The sequence below is a fragment of the Amblyomma mixtum genome, chromosome 3, assembly GCF_055824585.1.
Source record: "Amblyomma mixtum isolate Tamu chromosome 3, ASM5582458v1, whole genome shotgun sequence".
NCBI lineage: Eukaryota > Metazoa > Arthropoda > Arachnida > Ixodida > Ixodidae > Amblyomma > Amblyomma mixtum.
The window spans coordinates 76,681,467-76,696,645 of NC_143014.1; the positions used below are offsets into that span (position 1 = coordinate 76,681,467).

Sequence of the window (15,179 nt, forward strand, 5' to 3'; positions counted from 1 at the left end):
TTTTCAGAGAGCGAATTATGTTTTTAAATGTTCTGTTGGTGCCTCTTTCTTCATTAAAATATTTCCCTAAATGAACGCGACAGCGGGCCCCCAGCCATAACTTTTTTATTTCTGCATGCATGGTTGCGACCACGACCGGCTTTTGCGACAATCCGTTTAATTATTCTTCTGCGTATAAGGGAGGGTGGGACGTCTTACACCCTTGTATATATTCATCTATGTTTACTGCATTACTGAACTCCATATGTCTGTAAATCTCTATTTGAGCGTTTGAAGTAGTGAATTTAGGGGCTGAATGCCCCCGAGCCACAAAAGACCGAAAGGCACCGGTCTAGTTGACTGCGAATCAAAGTGGTTATTGTCGCTAGTGGAATCTGTCGTTATTGCCCCGTTATGTTTCTTGCGCATCGGACCTTCATTCGTTTCATCCCAAAAAGAACGCGCATAGTTATATTCGCTTAGCTCATAGAGACTTATCGTGCAACGATGTTAAACAAAAGAATGCGAAGGAAAAAGCGGACAAGTATAGGCTTGACGGGGTTTACATTGAAACAATGCATAAAACGGCATGATTAATATTTAACTCAAACGATTGGCAACAAGCTACATTGCAAGTGAACATTTGTTTCATGAAGATTGCATAAATAGCTCTGTGCCATTCGTCAGAAAGAAGGTAGAAAAAGCTCTAGCAAGAGGAAAAAGTGCACAGGGATATTTCATTTCATTTTATTTGATTTATTTTCCATTTAAAGAAAATGGTGGAAACTGGGGAAAAAACTGCATAAAGTCAAGTCAAGTCAAGTCGAAGTGTTTATTTAGACAACTGAATGGTACAGTTGCCTAAAGCAGCTTGAAAGGCCCTCAGTCCCAGTACAATGGAAGCAGCAGAGGAAACACATGCACAGTTTCTTATAACACTGTTAACAGATAAAATGAGTCAGCTTAATAAGTTACACAACCTGATAAATTTCTAGGGCCTTCAACATGGACAGGAGTACATTACATTATGGAAGCGAGCATGTTCCTGTGTTCTTTGCGAAGCGACTCCTCGCCTTCTTATTTACAACCGAGAGAAAAACCCATGGGTAATCTCCAAGACCTGACGGAACGAAGTTCACGGCGAGCCACGCATCCCGCACGCAGGCGTACGACGACTGGCGAAAATGGCATGAGCGAGCCTGGGAACCTTCAAGATGCCCGTGGAATCCAAACATACTGCATTGTGTGCGGCTGTGTTTTCGTGTGCGATCGAGTGACAATCGGCTGAGGTTGTACGAGGAAACTCCACAGGCGAGCCGGATGACGACGAGTGCACCTCGATCAGAAGGGAAGGGACGTGAACGGGAAGACAGCAAGAGCGCTTGTATGCTACGTTCACTGTATTCAGATAGGAGCAGCATGCAGGTCCGTATTTACTCGCGCAATTAGCGCACTTTTTAAAGAAATAAAAATAAATTGGCGCTAATTTGAGAGGTGCGTTTATTGTACTAGCGTTATGCGAGTAAATACTATACTTCCTTTTCCTTCATTGATGATACTGTTTTGTTTTTCGTTTTGTTTTTTTGGCTCAAGGGCATCCCTTTTCATTCATTAATCTTTAGTATACAGTTTAGGTACGACTAACACAATGTCCAGCATTCATTTCGCAGTCCCGCCGACCAGTCCTTTTTTTCCTATCACTTGTTGGGTTTGGGATGCCCCCCCCCCCCCCCCCCCTCCTGCCTGTGTGGATTAAGGCAGCGACCTTCCAGGACCGTGGGACCACGGTGGCAGCGGCGAAAGTCAAAGACCGCCGAAGGCCGAAGATGCGGCGACGATGGCGGCGTTCCGTGGCCGAGTCGACCCTCAGGTCAACGAACAGAGTGGTGGTGTGCTGAGTGAAAGACAGCAGTGTTTAATTACTGAGCCTCTACCCTCTCCCATCAACCGAGCTGCGAAGGAGCGGGACAGCCAGCACCGCCCAGCCGTGGGTGGTACCCCCGGAGTCCACGTCTGCCCATGCGATTGGACGTCATCCTTCGAACTATATTCCCCAGACAGGGATCTGGGGAATCCGTGCGTTATTTAACGGGAGTTGTTTTGAGGACTCCAGTGTGCACTCCCGCTAGCGAAGCAGTCCTCATCCACTGAGAGTCCCTCTCAGTTGCTCTTCTGTAAATCATGTAAATAGCCTGTATAAAGTTTTCTTCGTTTTCATCTTAACCTCATCGCCGACTTCCTCGTCCCTTCTCCGGCCCGACCACGCTCACCCGATCCTAATACACTCCAGCAGTCAGGTCAGAAACAGAGTGTTAGTGCGTGAGTATAGTTTCGGGCTGCTGATAGAAGAAAGCTACCGAAATAAAATGATCAAGCTGAATAAGAAATACCAAACTGAGAGAGATAACTCACTCACTCATTAAGTCATCTAGACATTGCCGCCTTGTTGAAACGGACGTTAATCGGGTGTGGATGACATTAATATGGCTCATTGATGTCGTACTATCGTTTGCTTGGTCGAACTGCGTTTGTCCCACGTTTTTCAATGGGGGCGCCCAGGTTGCACAAAACATTATAGAGTGCATGATATATTTGTTATGACTGTTAAAATAACGTTAAGTGCTACGGAATAATACGTTCTAAGAGGATTCTGGTGTGGGCTAGTTGGTTCATGCTTAATACACAGATTCACAACAGTGCTACGGAACGAGGACAGAAGGAACACGAAAAACACAAAAAACACAGGACAGCGCCCGTCCTGTGTTTTTCGTGTTCCTTCTGTCCTCGTTCCGTAGCGCTGTTGTGAATCTGGCTACGGAATAACTTAACCTAGCGTAAAAATTCAACGTGCAACGTGTTTGTTGTGCTCCGAACGTTTGTATAACGTTACGATAGAACGAAATACTAACGTTAGCAATAAAACATTAGTAAACATGCTGAAACTTGGCGTATAATGTATTTTAATGTTCGAAAGATTATTTAATGATCCATATAGAACTGGAAAGTAGCATTAGAAATAAGCACAGGTGTAAGATGCAGATACGTAACACACGAAGCTTATTGTCCTACTAAGAATTCATGCTCACCATTAAAACAGTAGGTGACCAGCTACGCATAATGGAAGCCAGGAAGAAGCTGCTTATTCGCATTGCAAGTATGCTTCAGTAATATTTATGGAACAATAACTTACAGCATTCGCAAAACGTTACTATAACGTTAATTTTTCTGACCAACATAAGCCTACCTCAAGCACCTAATTTAAGCACTGTTCCAGGGCTTTGTTCTGTTTTTTACAATTCAGGCAGTAATAAACTTCAGCTAACAGAGCTGTGCAATTAAAGCTATTGGCTTGTGCCAGCCATATATTGCATACATACTGCCAAAATTAGTTTAGAAAACCTTAGTTATAAACAACCGATCATTAACACTTCTAGGGCGCTGCTCATGGGTAGAGCAAAGCATGAACTCGGGGTAACAACACAAGAGGTGAGTGCATGAGTGTCGCATGCCTTATAGCTGCGCTGTGTGATGCTGCTCTATTGTCGCCTTTGTAGCATTCTTCACGCAGAGTTGATTGAGGCTGTTGGTGTGCATGAATGCCACAGCTGATTCGTGTGTTCCTTCGGAATCGTTATTTTGACGCTATTTTAAAGTGGTTTAATTGTAATAAAAATGCGTCAATATTTTTTGGAAAGCATTATACCAGCGTTAATTTGTAACGTTGCAGTAAAGTTAGAAAAAAAATCGACATTAAGAACGATGTAAGAACGTTTGATTCAAACATATAACATGATTATAACGCTTTGGTGGTATACCTGGGTGACTGTTTCCCTAATCAATTTCACTACTTCACTACTTTTATTTCCGCCCCCCCCCCCCCCCCTCTCCAAAGAAGAAAGCAAAAGAGTTCATTTTATTTCTCGCTGCCTGTCACCGGACTCGATTCAAAACTGATCGTCGCTAGTAACATGAGAGCAATAATAATCAATGATCGATCAAATTGCGCTGCGCCTCAAAAGTTGTGGGGATGGCGGGCGCCTTCTCGCAACCTCATACGCTGTTCGACATGCAAGAAGATAGTTGCTGCTATCGGCCAGTCAGCGCTGACTCAAACCGTATTTCTTTCCTTTCGAGGTCTCTTTCAAACTTGCCTCACTAGAAATATATTTATTTGTGGCTTACATTGCAGGCATTCCTCAAAGTGAGATTTTACTTTTTGGCCCCCAGCGCCAAAAAAAGTTTTATCATTTTGGTCACAAATTTTACTAAAAGAAACGTGCAGCTATTAGCGATAAATGTGTTTTTTTTTCTTGTTTCTTTCACTACGTTGTGTTGCTTCGAGAAATGATTTGTTTTAAATATTCAGAAATATTGTTTGAATGCCGCTCAGATTGTTGTGAGCTCGTTGTGGATTCGATCTTTAGTAACTACGGTCCCTGTTCGAGCGATGTTGCATAACTCATGCATGTACAGTTTTCGTCAAAAGTAACCAGGCTGCATGGTTTGCTTCTCATTTGTATAGTAGAGCATTTACGGCTTTCCCTAAGGTCGAAAAGCTCTTTGAAGGTGAGGACAGGGGTTCTCCTTACCATACAGAGATTTAGAGCTTGAGGGCTGGCATAATAGTTTAAATAAACGACTGCGAAGCAAAACCATGCAGCCTGGTTACTTTTGACAAAGACTGTACGTGTTCGCCCTAGTATACTGCACTTCCTTAGCCGCACGCGTCTATGCTGCCCCGTGTGCTAGGGGGTGAGGCCTCCTCAAGCTGTTCTCACAGATTCTGCCTGTCCTCCTAGTAACTTTTTGTTGCGGAATAAATTTGGATTGACTTGAACTCTCCAGAGTATATACTGACCACTCCGCGGTGCTTTAAAAATTTCCCGATTGCACATCTTTCATTTTCTAAAGGGGCTTGTTCTGTTTTCGCGTGGTCTCCCGCAGCAACCGAACGCAAGCGATCGGCGGCCGCGCCTCAGCGCGATTCTTCGAAGCGGCCGCCGCTGTTGCCCGAGCGCGCAACGACGCCGTGACGCAAGCACTGCCCTTTCCTCGGCGGTGAGAGGCCAACGCCAGCGCCGCCAGCGCCGCCGCTCGCCCAGGTGGCTCAGTAGTCGCTCAATTCCGAAAGTCGTTCGCAGTTTGAAGTTTGAACGGGGCGACCAGTGTAACGTGCGCTGCCGCGTCGGCGATGGAGACTCGTGATCGGCTCTGAGGACTCCGTGCTCGCATAGCAGAACATCGGCTGCTCGCAACGAGGCATGATCTGAGAGGGCGGACGGTCAGCGCACCTTCGCGATGAGGCATCGTCCGGCCTGGGCGTCGGCAGTCCTGCTATGCTGGCTCATGTGCGGCTCACTTGGCGGCGGCCGGCCCGTCGAGATCAGGGACAGGCAGGTGTTCAACTTGTCCGGCAGTCCGTATCGGATGACACGCGACATTGTCGTCGAAGACGCCGGCGAGCTGGTTATCGAGCCTGGCGTCGAGCTTCGCTTCGCGCCAGGCGTGGGCATCCTCGTCAATGGAGTACTCAAAGCTGAGGTATGAATTTCCTTCTCGGGCGCTGAACTACGCGAGGTCTCCGTAGGCTAGCGACCGAGATAGGGTCTTATCAGTGGGGCGCACGTGAAATGAGCTGCCGAGGGACCTCTGCACCTTTCCGGTTGCTCGTTACTTCGACCGGTAATTTCTTGGTCACCTTTGGCATCTGCGGCTCTAACTATTGCCCCGCGGTGCGACATCGCTATCTTTCCTGCGGGAATGAACGCCAGGTGAGCGCTCCTTCTCGAGAGGAAAGTTATCCGCACGCGCTGCGAACGAGATTACTGTGCAACCTTGGCGAGATAAACAGGTCGCAGAGAAGCGTTTAGCGCGCAGGCTGTTTGAATTCTAAGTTCTTGGAGACTGGTGTTCAATTTTCGCGCCTCTGCAAGCTGCGGTAAAGTGCGAACTTATTTCTCGATTGGACCAGCTCGCAGCGCACAGAATAATTAAAAATGAAACCTTGGAGACTGGTTAAGTGCGTGCTTAAAGCTTAAAGTATGCAGCTTTTAAAAAGCATGCCGAGGCGTGGTGTTCATAACGGACGTCTACAGCGTCCGTTCGTCTATGCTCTCTGTTGACTACTTGGTTACCTCATTGCGCTGGCTATGGGATGGGTAACCATGCATAACCAGTGCTTGACCTCATGCTCATTTGGAAAGCCGACAATCACTGCACGCGTTCCGCGGGCCTCGTGCGAGCAATCCACACGTAGGCATGCAAGTGATGCGGAACCTCGTAAGACGCAGCGGTCGCGGTGTGGCGGCTCGTAGCTACAATCAGAATGTGTTGCAGTCGAAAAGCTGCGCGCCGCTTGTGAGTCATGGATCGCTTGGTTCTCGCTGTTAACAGGGATTATCGCCTGAAGAGCGTTTTCGCTTTTAAAGGAAAACAACAGTGCACTATCTGACGGGAGCATCAGTGTCAAGTTCGGCGTGCAGAGCCTGTGTCTCCTGTCGGGGGTTCCCTCCATCGCATAGGAGTATAAGTGCGCGTTGTGAATGCCGTAGCGCGCTGTCATCGCAGCTGTCCGCCCTGCTGTTTTCAAGGACGCCGTCGGCGGAGTCCGTATGCATTATCGTGCCTCCCGTGGAGTCTGCAAGATGTGCACGCCCTACGCGGTAGATGCGACCTCGAGCACCCAGCGAGTGGGCTGGGTGAACGCGGCGGTTTGCGCCCGGGTGTTTGGCCGCCGCCGGACCGGACTGCGCCCGGTGGGCGGTGATGCGCCGGGATGAGCGTTCATAAGGCCGCGCGCAGATCGGGAATAGCGATCGGACGGGGCGTTCCTCGGCTGGCGCCTGCTCGGGCCGTGGAAGCAGGGGCGGCGTGCCCCGCTGTCGCTGGCTGCAAGCGTCTCAAACTGGTTTGGGGAGCTGCGAGCTTCCTCGGAGCCCGTTGCCCTCCATAGGCTGCGCCCGGCCGCTCGCCGCTGCTCGATCGCTGTCGGGGCCCCAGGCCCCGGTGGAAGCACGTTCGTGCCGTGACCCCTTGACGTCGCCGACGCCGATGCCCGAAACAACACGAACAACTGCTCTCCTGTCAAGGGCTGCTCCGGTGCAGGCGCGTCTGCGACTGGTCGCTTGCTTTGTCTCGCTGGGCACTCATCTTGCGCTGTCCAGAGACCTCACGTGCGCTCTGACCAGGCGGCGAGCGTCTGCGTGCTTTGAGCTTCGGGTGTGTTTTGTTGTAACCCAAGCCACCGTGACCCAAGCACGCTGAATTCTTTTGGCTTAATTTTTTTCAAGCATTACCTAGCTACAGCTGCCTGCAACAATATGGTGTCAGGTATTTTAGAACAGAACGACTCCAAAAGGAAGACCGTGAAGGGATCGTCATGCTTTTTAAAGGCGTTGGCGTATGCTGAGTTTGAAATTCCGGGTGCAGGTTTACACTCATGAAACGTTTCTTGCGCACTCATTTGCACCCTTTAATGATTCCTAATACCGTTCCACTTCATTCTTGATTTGACCGCGAACTTTCACAGGCAACATGTTTGTCGTTCTCGTTTGTTGGACTGCTCGAAAATATCTCAGAGTTCGCGCTCACGTCCGTCACAGGACTTCGGGAGGCACGCGCTTTTGAATTGAGCGAGGCTCCTGAACGCGGTGGCGTTGTTCAAAAACCTCGCACTCCAGGCGTCAATAGGCGAACGATTTGGGGCGCGCAGTGCTCTGCGAGCCAGCAATGTCGCCCTGAAGTGCGTAGAAGGGTTAGGGTTCCGGCTAGTAGGTAATCGAGTGGGTTAGCGCTCGTGTTGTGTCCCTTCCTCGGTGTGCGCTATGGAACCTCATGTCTGAAGAGCGTGGCCATAGCCCCCGAAATCATCTGGAAGATCCCGCGTCTTGCAACGTGCACACATCAGCCAAGCCGACAAGTTCATTGCACAGTGCGCACGGTGGGTCCCCTAACTGCAACGCACATGCATATAGGTGCGTACTCTTGCACCGTCCCGCGCCACGTCCATGCCGGTTGTACCGTACAGTTTTCGCAGTCAGCTGTAACTCACATTCAGTGCCTTACTCGTAAGACCTCAGTTATTTAACATTTAACGTGACCAAACCACTGAGCGAATCACGTCCACGGGCAGTCTAACCTTTCCAGTGTAATTGTAAGGTGCTCTAACTTGCGCTGCTCACTGAAAACTTTTGCAGCGACAGCCGTATGAGGGCATTTCTACGCGATGTAAGACGCCGACGTCGTACGCCGTAACCAATAACGCCCGCGTTCTCCCAGTGAAGGTGTCATCAGTGACCGTGTCGTCCAACATGGCCAGAGTGTGGGCGAGTCCTTCTTTGGTGTGGGTCGTCAACACCCTATGAAGCTAGTATATTTAGTTTCATAGTCTTTTTGAGTGACGTCATGTTGTACCACAAAGAGGTGATCGCGACGGAGAGAAAACGCGAGACAAGGTCTTACGTTACTTCTCTGTGGATACCTTTATCGCGCTGAAAATGGTGGCATTTAGCGCAGCGTGCACTAGATGAGATACGGGTTCTACTGAAATTGGTCTTTTCTTTCTCCTTGGCGGAGTTCTTAAACAGATGGCATCACATTTAATGCGCAAATGAACACGAAATACACGTTATGGCACTTTAGGTGAGTGATCTTTGAAGTTTTGAGTTTGTTTTAAAGTTCTTTCCCAGCATTCTCGAAATTCTTCACGACAAGCGTAGCAGGCGGTGCCGTCGGCGAATCGGTCCCGAGGGAACCCGACGGCAGAAGGGCGCAAGGCCACCGCCTCCGCCGACCTTCGCCATGGAGGCGAAGCCGCTTCGCTTGCACCGCATAACTGCGCTGTTCCGTGCACCACGCTCCGCGAGTCAGGAAGCAGTCCAGAGGCTTGACTAGAGAGGGTTCTGCAACGTGGCCGCCCATCCTCAGCCGCTGTAACCACTTTGGCGCGCGGAATGCGCAGCCAAAACACCCCGCTCGCGCCAGCCTCTCACATGCGAGGACTTTCGAATAAACGTTGCACGCTTCGGTAATCGCGAAGTGGGCCCGGTGAACGCGGCGCTCGTATCTGGTTGGGCGGTAGTCAGCCGAGTGGCTTTGAAACAAAAGCGAAACTCGGGTGGTGCGTTAGCTCTCAACTCTCCTGGTCCCATCGGATTTGTGTGCCTACGCTGTGTGGTTGTTCTGGACGCTCGAGCGCGCGTTGTATGCGAATAGTCGCAAGGATGTCTGCGTTGCCTCGTACGAACTGACTCACGATCGTCTTGATCAGTGTCGCGTCTCGGGTTTTCCCGTTCTTTCCAGCCGTATAGCGGAGACGAAAGCGTCACGGCACAGGGCTGCTGCCGCCATGTAATACGTCCGGCCGCGACAAGCGGTCGTCGTTCCTGGGCGCCTTGGGATCCCGGAGGTGGTGGCGGCGGCTCGCGATTATGCGCTCCTCGATGCATAAAGGTGTCGTAGACGCCTTAATCGAGTCGCTTCTGATTCTGCCGAGCTGCCCCGACTGGCCACGTGGCGCGCACGCGGGAGCACGCCGCCGCGCTCGTGTGTGGGTCATCCGGCGGCGTTTTTTTTTTTTTTTTCGCTGCGCGTTCAATGCCGTACGCAGTCACGACGGGGGCGTTACGAACGTTTCCACGAAAAAGCCCCGTGACCGAATCGCGGCCGGCCGTGATCCGTGCCTGCAGCGCGGTGCGGCGGCTTGTCTTCTGAACGGGACCGCTGCACCCACGGGTCGATGCGGTGGTCGCAACGCGTACATGTGCGCCTTCGGAGAGGAGTTCGTGTCTTGAACTAGACCGAACGTCCCGATTGCGTCGGAGGTCAAATATTCGACGCTTTACTGGAGGGGAGTTTGTTCACTTGTTTGCGGTATTTTCATCCCCATTGTTTCCTAATCTGCCGGCTCTGTATTTTCGTTTTACAGGTCCTTTTTTTTTTCTTTCGTATTCCATATGACAAACATAAAATGTACTTGTCAGCTGCTTCCTACACCTCTGTTACGTGCTTGCTTATACAATTAGCGGTTGTATATCAGCCTCACGTTTTCCACATTTATAATTTCTCCACATTCATAATTTTGTCTTACGTTGCACCTTCAAAACATCATGATTGTAGCGCTTAAGGTACCGTATGGCGTTGCAAAGCTGTCATCGCTGCTGAGAACTCCGTCTCGGGAAGTGGGCAAACTTCGGGGAAAATCTTTGTCTTCGTCAAGCACGGTCAACCGGTTGATTCGGCAGTATGCCCTCACTAAGTGAACACCTCCCCCTCGCTTTGCATGGGAAGAATATGAACCTTCAGTGGTTTTGTTCGTCTTGGAAACTTCTCTTGCGTAGCACTATAGACGCTTTTGCGGACGCGAAGAAGGCGGTGGCCTCGGAATTCCAGAGCTATGCGTTTGCGTAGTCAGGGCTCAGAAGATGTGCGCTGCTGTGCTGTCTCCGCTCACTCGGCTGCATAGTTTATTATTATTTTTTACTGCATTAGCAGTACGGACCTCTTTCGGCGAAAACCTGTTGTGTGGCAATCTCTGCGAAGTCTCCACCTTCCGGGTGTACCCGCTGGGCCCGAAAGATGCAGCTCCGGGGCACGCTCCGGCGGGTAGACGGTTTTCAGTGATCACCTCATTCGGGCAACGCATGTTACAGCACGAGAGTCAGACTTTCGCCTCCACAATTGTGGTCTCAATCCACCGGGTAATAACGGAGCTACAGACTTCCGTTACGGCTCACGCATCCTCGCGACTTTTGTCCCCGTCAGTACAGTCATGGAAAAAATTCTCCCGGATGCGATCTCGCGGGAAACCAAGAAATATTTCTATGTGGTCAATCGAAGCATGTCAGTGAAAAGCACAGAAGCACAAGGAGATACGCGCGCTTCGTCCACCTATACGTGCACCAACTAGCGTGGCGAAACCGGATTTTTTTTTTTTCCTTTTGCGCCAGTCAGCAAACATTTTTTCCGCGACTGTACTACAATCAACGCAACTTGCGCAGATTTGTCGCATTACATCGTACGATCGCCGCTGCATTTCTTTTTTGTAGGGCCTCGAGCTTGGCTGAACGGTTTTCCACGGATTATTGAATTGTTTCGCTGTTGCAGAAAACGCAGACAGGATGTGAGTGGAAGAGAGGGCACAAGACAATAATTGGCGAAGTAACAGTTTAGTTTATTGCAGGGTGCACTCTTACATGTCTACTACTGTTTCGAAAACAAAAGCGCGAGCAGATGCATGCTTAGACCCAATCAAGATGACACAGCCAGCAAAAGCGAGCTAAAGTCCTTGGGCATGCGGATTCACCCCTGACCTCCACGCCGGTTATGCTGCGTAAAAAAAAAAAAAAAAAATGCTAATAAGCAGAACTGACTGTTCGCCTACGCGTGGCCGTTTTTGGCGGGATATAAAACAGTAAGCCTCCCACGGTTTTCTGCCCTGCTTTTTACTCGTCGCTGGCGCCGCTCTTGAGAGGTTCCGTTGCATTGGTGTGTTACTCCGATTCCTCATCGCCTCTGTCAGTCGGCGGCCTAGCGCATGGCTCATAATACCGTGACATAGTGCTTGCTGGCCCATCTACGAAAGCAGCGCGGCCCTTGTTCCTCTCTCTGTTCCGTTTGTGCAGTGGTAAATTTATTTTTTGTTTGTTATTATTATTGCTTCCGTTCCTTACTGCTTCTTCGTGCTTCACTGTTGTCGTCACTGTGGCGTCGTGGCTACCTCAGCTCCGTGTAACCAGCGGGAGCAGCTCGCCATGGTATTGGCGCGTTAAAAAAAAAAAAAAACGTTTTCGCGTTTACTGGTTTCCCAGGCGCCGTATTTAGTAAAGTTTCATTTGTTCCTCTGCCATTGGTCGCTGCTCTTGGTGACGTAAGCCGTGGGGGATGTCGTCACGCTGGTCGCGGCAGAAATAAGCCTGTGATGCATAAATGCACCCCACGCCCGTGCCGCACTGGCGGACTGGCGCCTACGAATGACGGAGCACGGCGACGAGTTTGGCATGCCTGACGAGCTTTTTAGGCGCTACACTTCTATCTCGGGAAAGAAACTGCGCGTTGGTTGTGCAACGAATTGGCGGAACGTAGCCGGATTGCCGACCGTGCCTGTGATTGGTCGTTCCCCTCCCCACCTCCTGTTCTTTTTTTTTTCGTCACGATTGACTTTACAGACAACTGAAACGAAAACGAAAGGAAACGTTACAGAACACGTCCCAGGAGGTGATGCACGCGGCTACATCCACTGCTGAAATATACGCAATGAAGCACTGCTTTTCTGCAAGCTGAACGATTACAGAATTTCCAAAAAGTAAAAGCGTGGCTATGTTCTATTTGTTCATTAGCAGTGTGACTGAGTGGCAGCGTATAGTTGCCCTGCCAGAGACCCTTTCAAAATGGCACGGGTTGAAAACAACTACCTTCCCAGGATTCACCTTTCTCCAGGGAGAAAGCATGTTCCGTCCGCATAGAGTGAAGGCGTTGGACTTGGGTATTGCTCGTAGCTTTCAGAACGCAAAACACTGCGCCTCTTGGTCTTAGCAGTTTTCAAACCGGTGCCGTGCGTGTGTGCACACGCAAGGAGAACCTCGTGCTGGGGCCTTCGAACGGTTCTGTGAGATCGTTTGGAGCTTCGACGTCATCTAAGGAGCGCTCAGCATTGGCGCTGGCTATAGACCGTCAAATCCATTCCTTCATAACTTTTCAGCAGCGCCTCAGAGCCAGGACAGAGAACGAGGCTCGCCCAATCTACCGTTCTTCGAATCCATTTCGCGGAGTCCATCCCGCTGTGACGATTACGAGGCAGAAAGGAAACCTGCGGGGTTTCTTCACACACGCGATAGGCGCAGGGACGCGTATACGTAATAAACATCTATTGCCTTGGCATCTTACGCCGCGCAGCCATTAGAGCCTCCATGTGTGCTTTCTAGTGCCTCTCGGCTAGCGCAACTCGGAAGCAGGTTTACGTGATGCCCCCATGGAAAACGTATTGGTCGTGCTCATTTCGTGGGGATTGCTCTGACCACCGCGGCAAATTCATCGACGCACGAGGTGCATCGGCTCATTGCTGCTGACGCCTGTTGTGTGTTCGCTTCGTGTGCATGCACGTAGAAAATTAAGCCACTGATGTGGCAGTGCTGTCCTTCCGCCGCTGCCAGCTCCCGCGGGTGCCCGGGTGAAGCTGCTCTGCCAGTGGCCAGCCAGTACACTACTCGAGGCAAAGTCTGCTCAGCGCGATACGCGCACTTTAATTGCTGTACTGTTTTGTAAAGACAGCTGTGAAGCTGGCTTTCGAGTAGCTTCTTGTCCGGCTCCTTGCGTCTTTTTGTGTTTGTCTATGTAAACAAACAAACAAACAAACAAACAAACAAAAAACAATTCGGAATAAATTTAATTGGGCATCCCTGTTCGCACGAGTTTAGACGCCCATCACGCGCTTATCACGCAATGTTCAGCGTAGCTGCAGTTGGATCGCTGTGCCATTTGTATTTTCTAATGGCGGTTATTGAATACGATGGCGGTGTCCACATCCGCATTCAGCACCAATCTGAACCAGACCCCGCGATCAGGATTCGAACGTATGTACAGGAGCTCATCTTAACCTGTCGGGCCGCGGATGTATTAACGGGGTTAATTAACTTGGTACAAGACAGTGTTCGCGCGGCCATCGGATATGAACTGTATCTGCCAGCATCACTCTTGGAGTTTCATTCGATGAATCAGGCAACCCCTCTTCACGCATGTCTAGCAGTAGCGTGCAAACATCCCATCTCTTTAATCCACCCGTACATTCAAGTTAGGGATTTTTGCGCTGCCGCTGAGGAAGTTGTCCTGCCTGCATCCTGGTGTGACCAGCTGTTGGCATCAGCCGTTATGCGTCAGCGCCAGTTTACCGCACCTCCCTCCATTCGTCGCATGTCCTTGCGTGCTGCGCCGACCACGCACAATGGAGCAGTGACTCAGCAGGTGGCGGAACACGCGCGGGCCCCCTCCCACGCGCCTCGTCCATTCATTCTCATTCCTACTATACTCATCCGCCAGTTGGGTTGTTCGATCGCTCCAGCCGATGACGGCGTGGGACCGTCTAGCCATAGACTGCGTACGTTGTCTCTTCGATCGAAACGAGACCAGAATTTTCCCGGTGACAGAAAAACGAGAGAGATGTTCTCATTCAGCCTGCGCACGCGAGCAGTGTGAACGTCACCAGCTCAGCACGACGGCGCCCACATCGGGCCTCCGAGGCTATACTCACCCAGGATGGAAACAATGGCCACGCCAGCCTTTAGCTGCGCCTCGCGGGCGTGCCTAAGCATGTCGATGAAACGCGTGCCTTTCCTGTTGCACGAAGGCTGCGCACGCGAACGCGTCGCCGCGTCAGTCCCGCAAGTATGTGGAAAGTGAGGGCAGAAAAATAGATCGAAACATTACCGGCTTCAGTCGGGACGTGACTATTCGTTCCTGCTAGCAAAGTAGTACACGTACAGCAGTGTTCGCCGCTCTTGAGCCGCCTTCGGGCGACGGAAAGGTCCAGCTGCAACCTGTTCGACTACAGTGAACGCCCGCAAAACCATCACGTATTCATTATGCGTCGTCCTCTGTAGTCACACATGTATACGCCGCCTTCGTGGCTATCTAACTTGAAAATTTGCGCGCGTGTGCTCGCACAAGTTTAGGGCAACGAACTCCATCCACTTTACCGCATTTTATTCTTTTGTGCGGTTACGCTCGTTGGTACAGCCTTTGCTCTTATCCAAGATCTTCACCTAGTTGAGCGAAAAGGGTCATCGAGGGTGAAGTGGCTTTCTTGTATTGAAGGCTTGTTGAGCTCTAGATACGCTTATCAAGGATAGATGGCATCTGCGGCTCCTACGCACACTGATTATGCCTGCAAATGAACCAAAGAGGTCCGTTGCTTCAATTCCGTGGATTGGCTTCGAGCTTTCGAAGCCGTACAACGATTACAGTATAGCAGTTGTTCGAACAGCACAAGTCGTTGAGGCCCTGGACTGATGGCCCAACCATCGTAAGACAACAATCATTGTTTTTTTACAGTAAAGTTTTTCACTCACTCACACATAATAGGACGCGAATGGAGAGTAAAAAATATGCAGGTAATGAGATTTTTTGTTTCCACACGGACACGACATAGATTATATTGGGACTAAAAAAAAAAAAGAAACAAGACGACAGTTTCCACGATGCTAGCAGCA

General features: G+C 50.3%; 1 protein-coding gene across 2 annotated transcripts in view; it reads left to right on the forward strand.

Moving 5' to 3' along the window:
* The first annotated feature begins 5,077 nt into the window (after positions 1 to 5,077).
* bark (C-type lectin domain-containing protein bark beetle) overlaps positions 5,078 to 15,179 on the forward strand; it is a 116,542-nt gene continuing 106,440 nt past the window's right edge. For both annotated transcript variants that reach the window (XM_089579761.1, XM_089579762.1), the window contains exon 1: positions 5,078 to 5,520. In XM_089579761.1, coding sequence (XP_089435887.1) covers positions 5,278 to 5,520 — 243 coding nt within the window. In that variant the 5' untranslated portion in view covers positions 5,078 to 5,277. The remainder of the gene's footprint in view (positions 5,521 to 15,179) is intronic.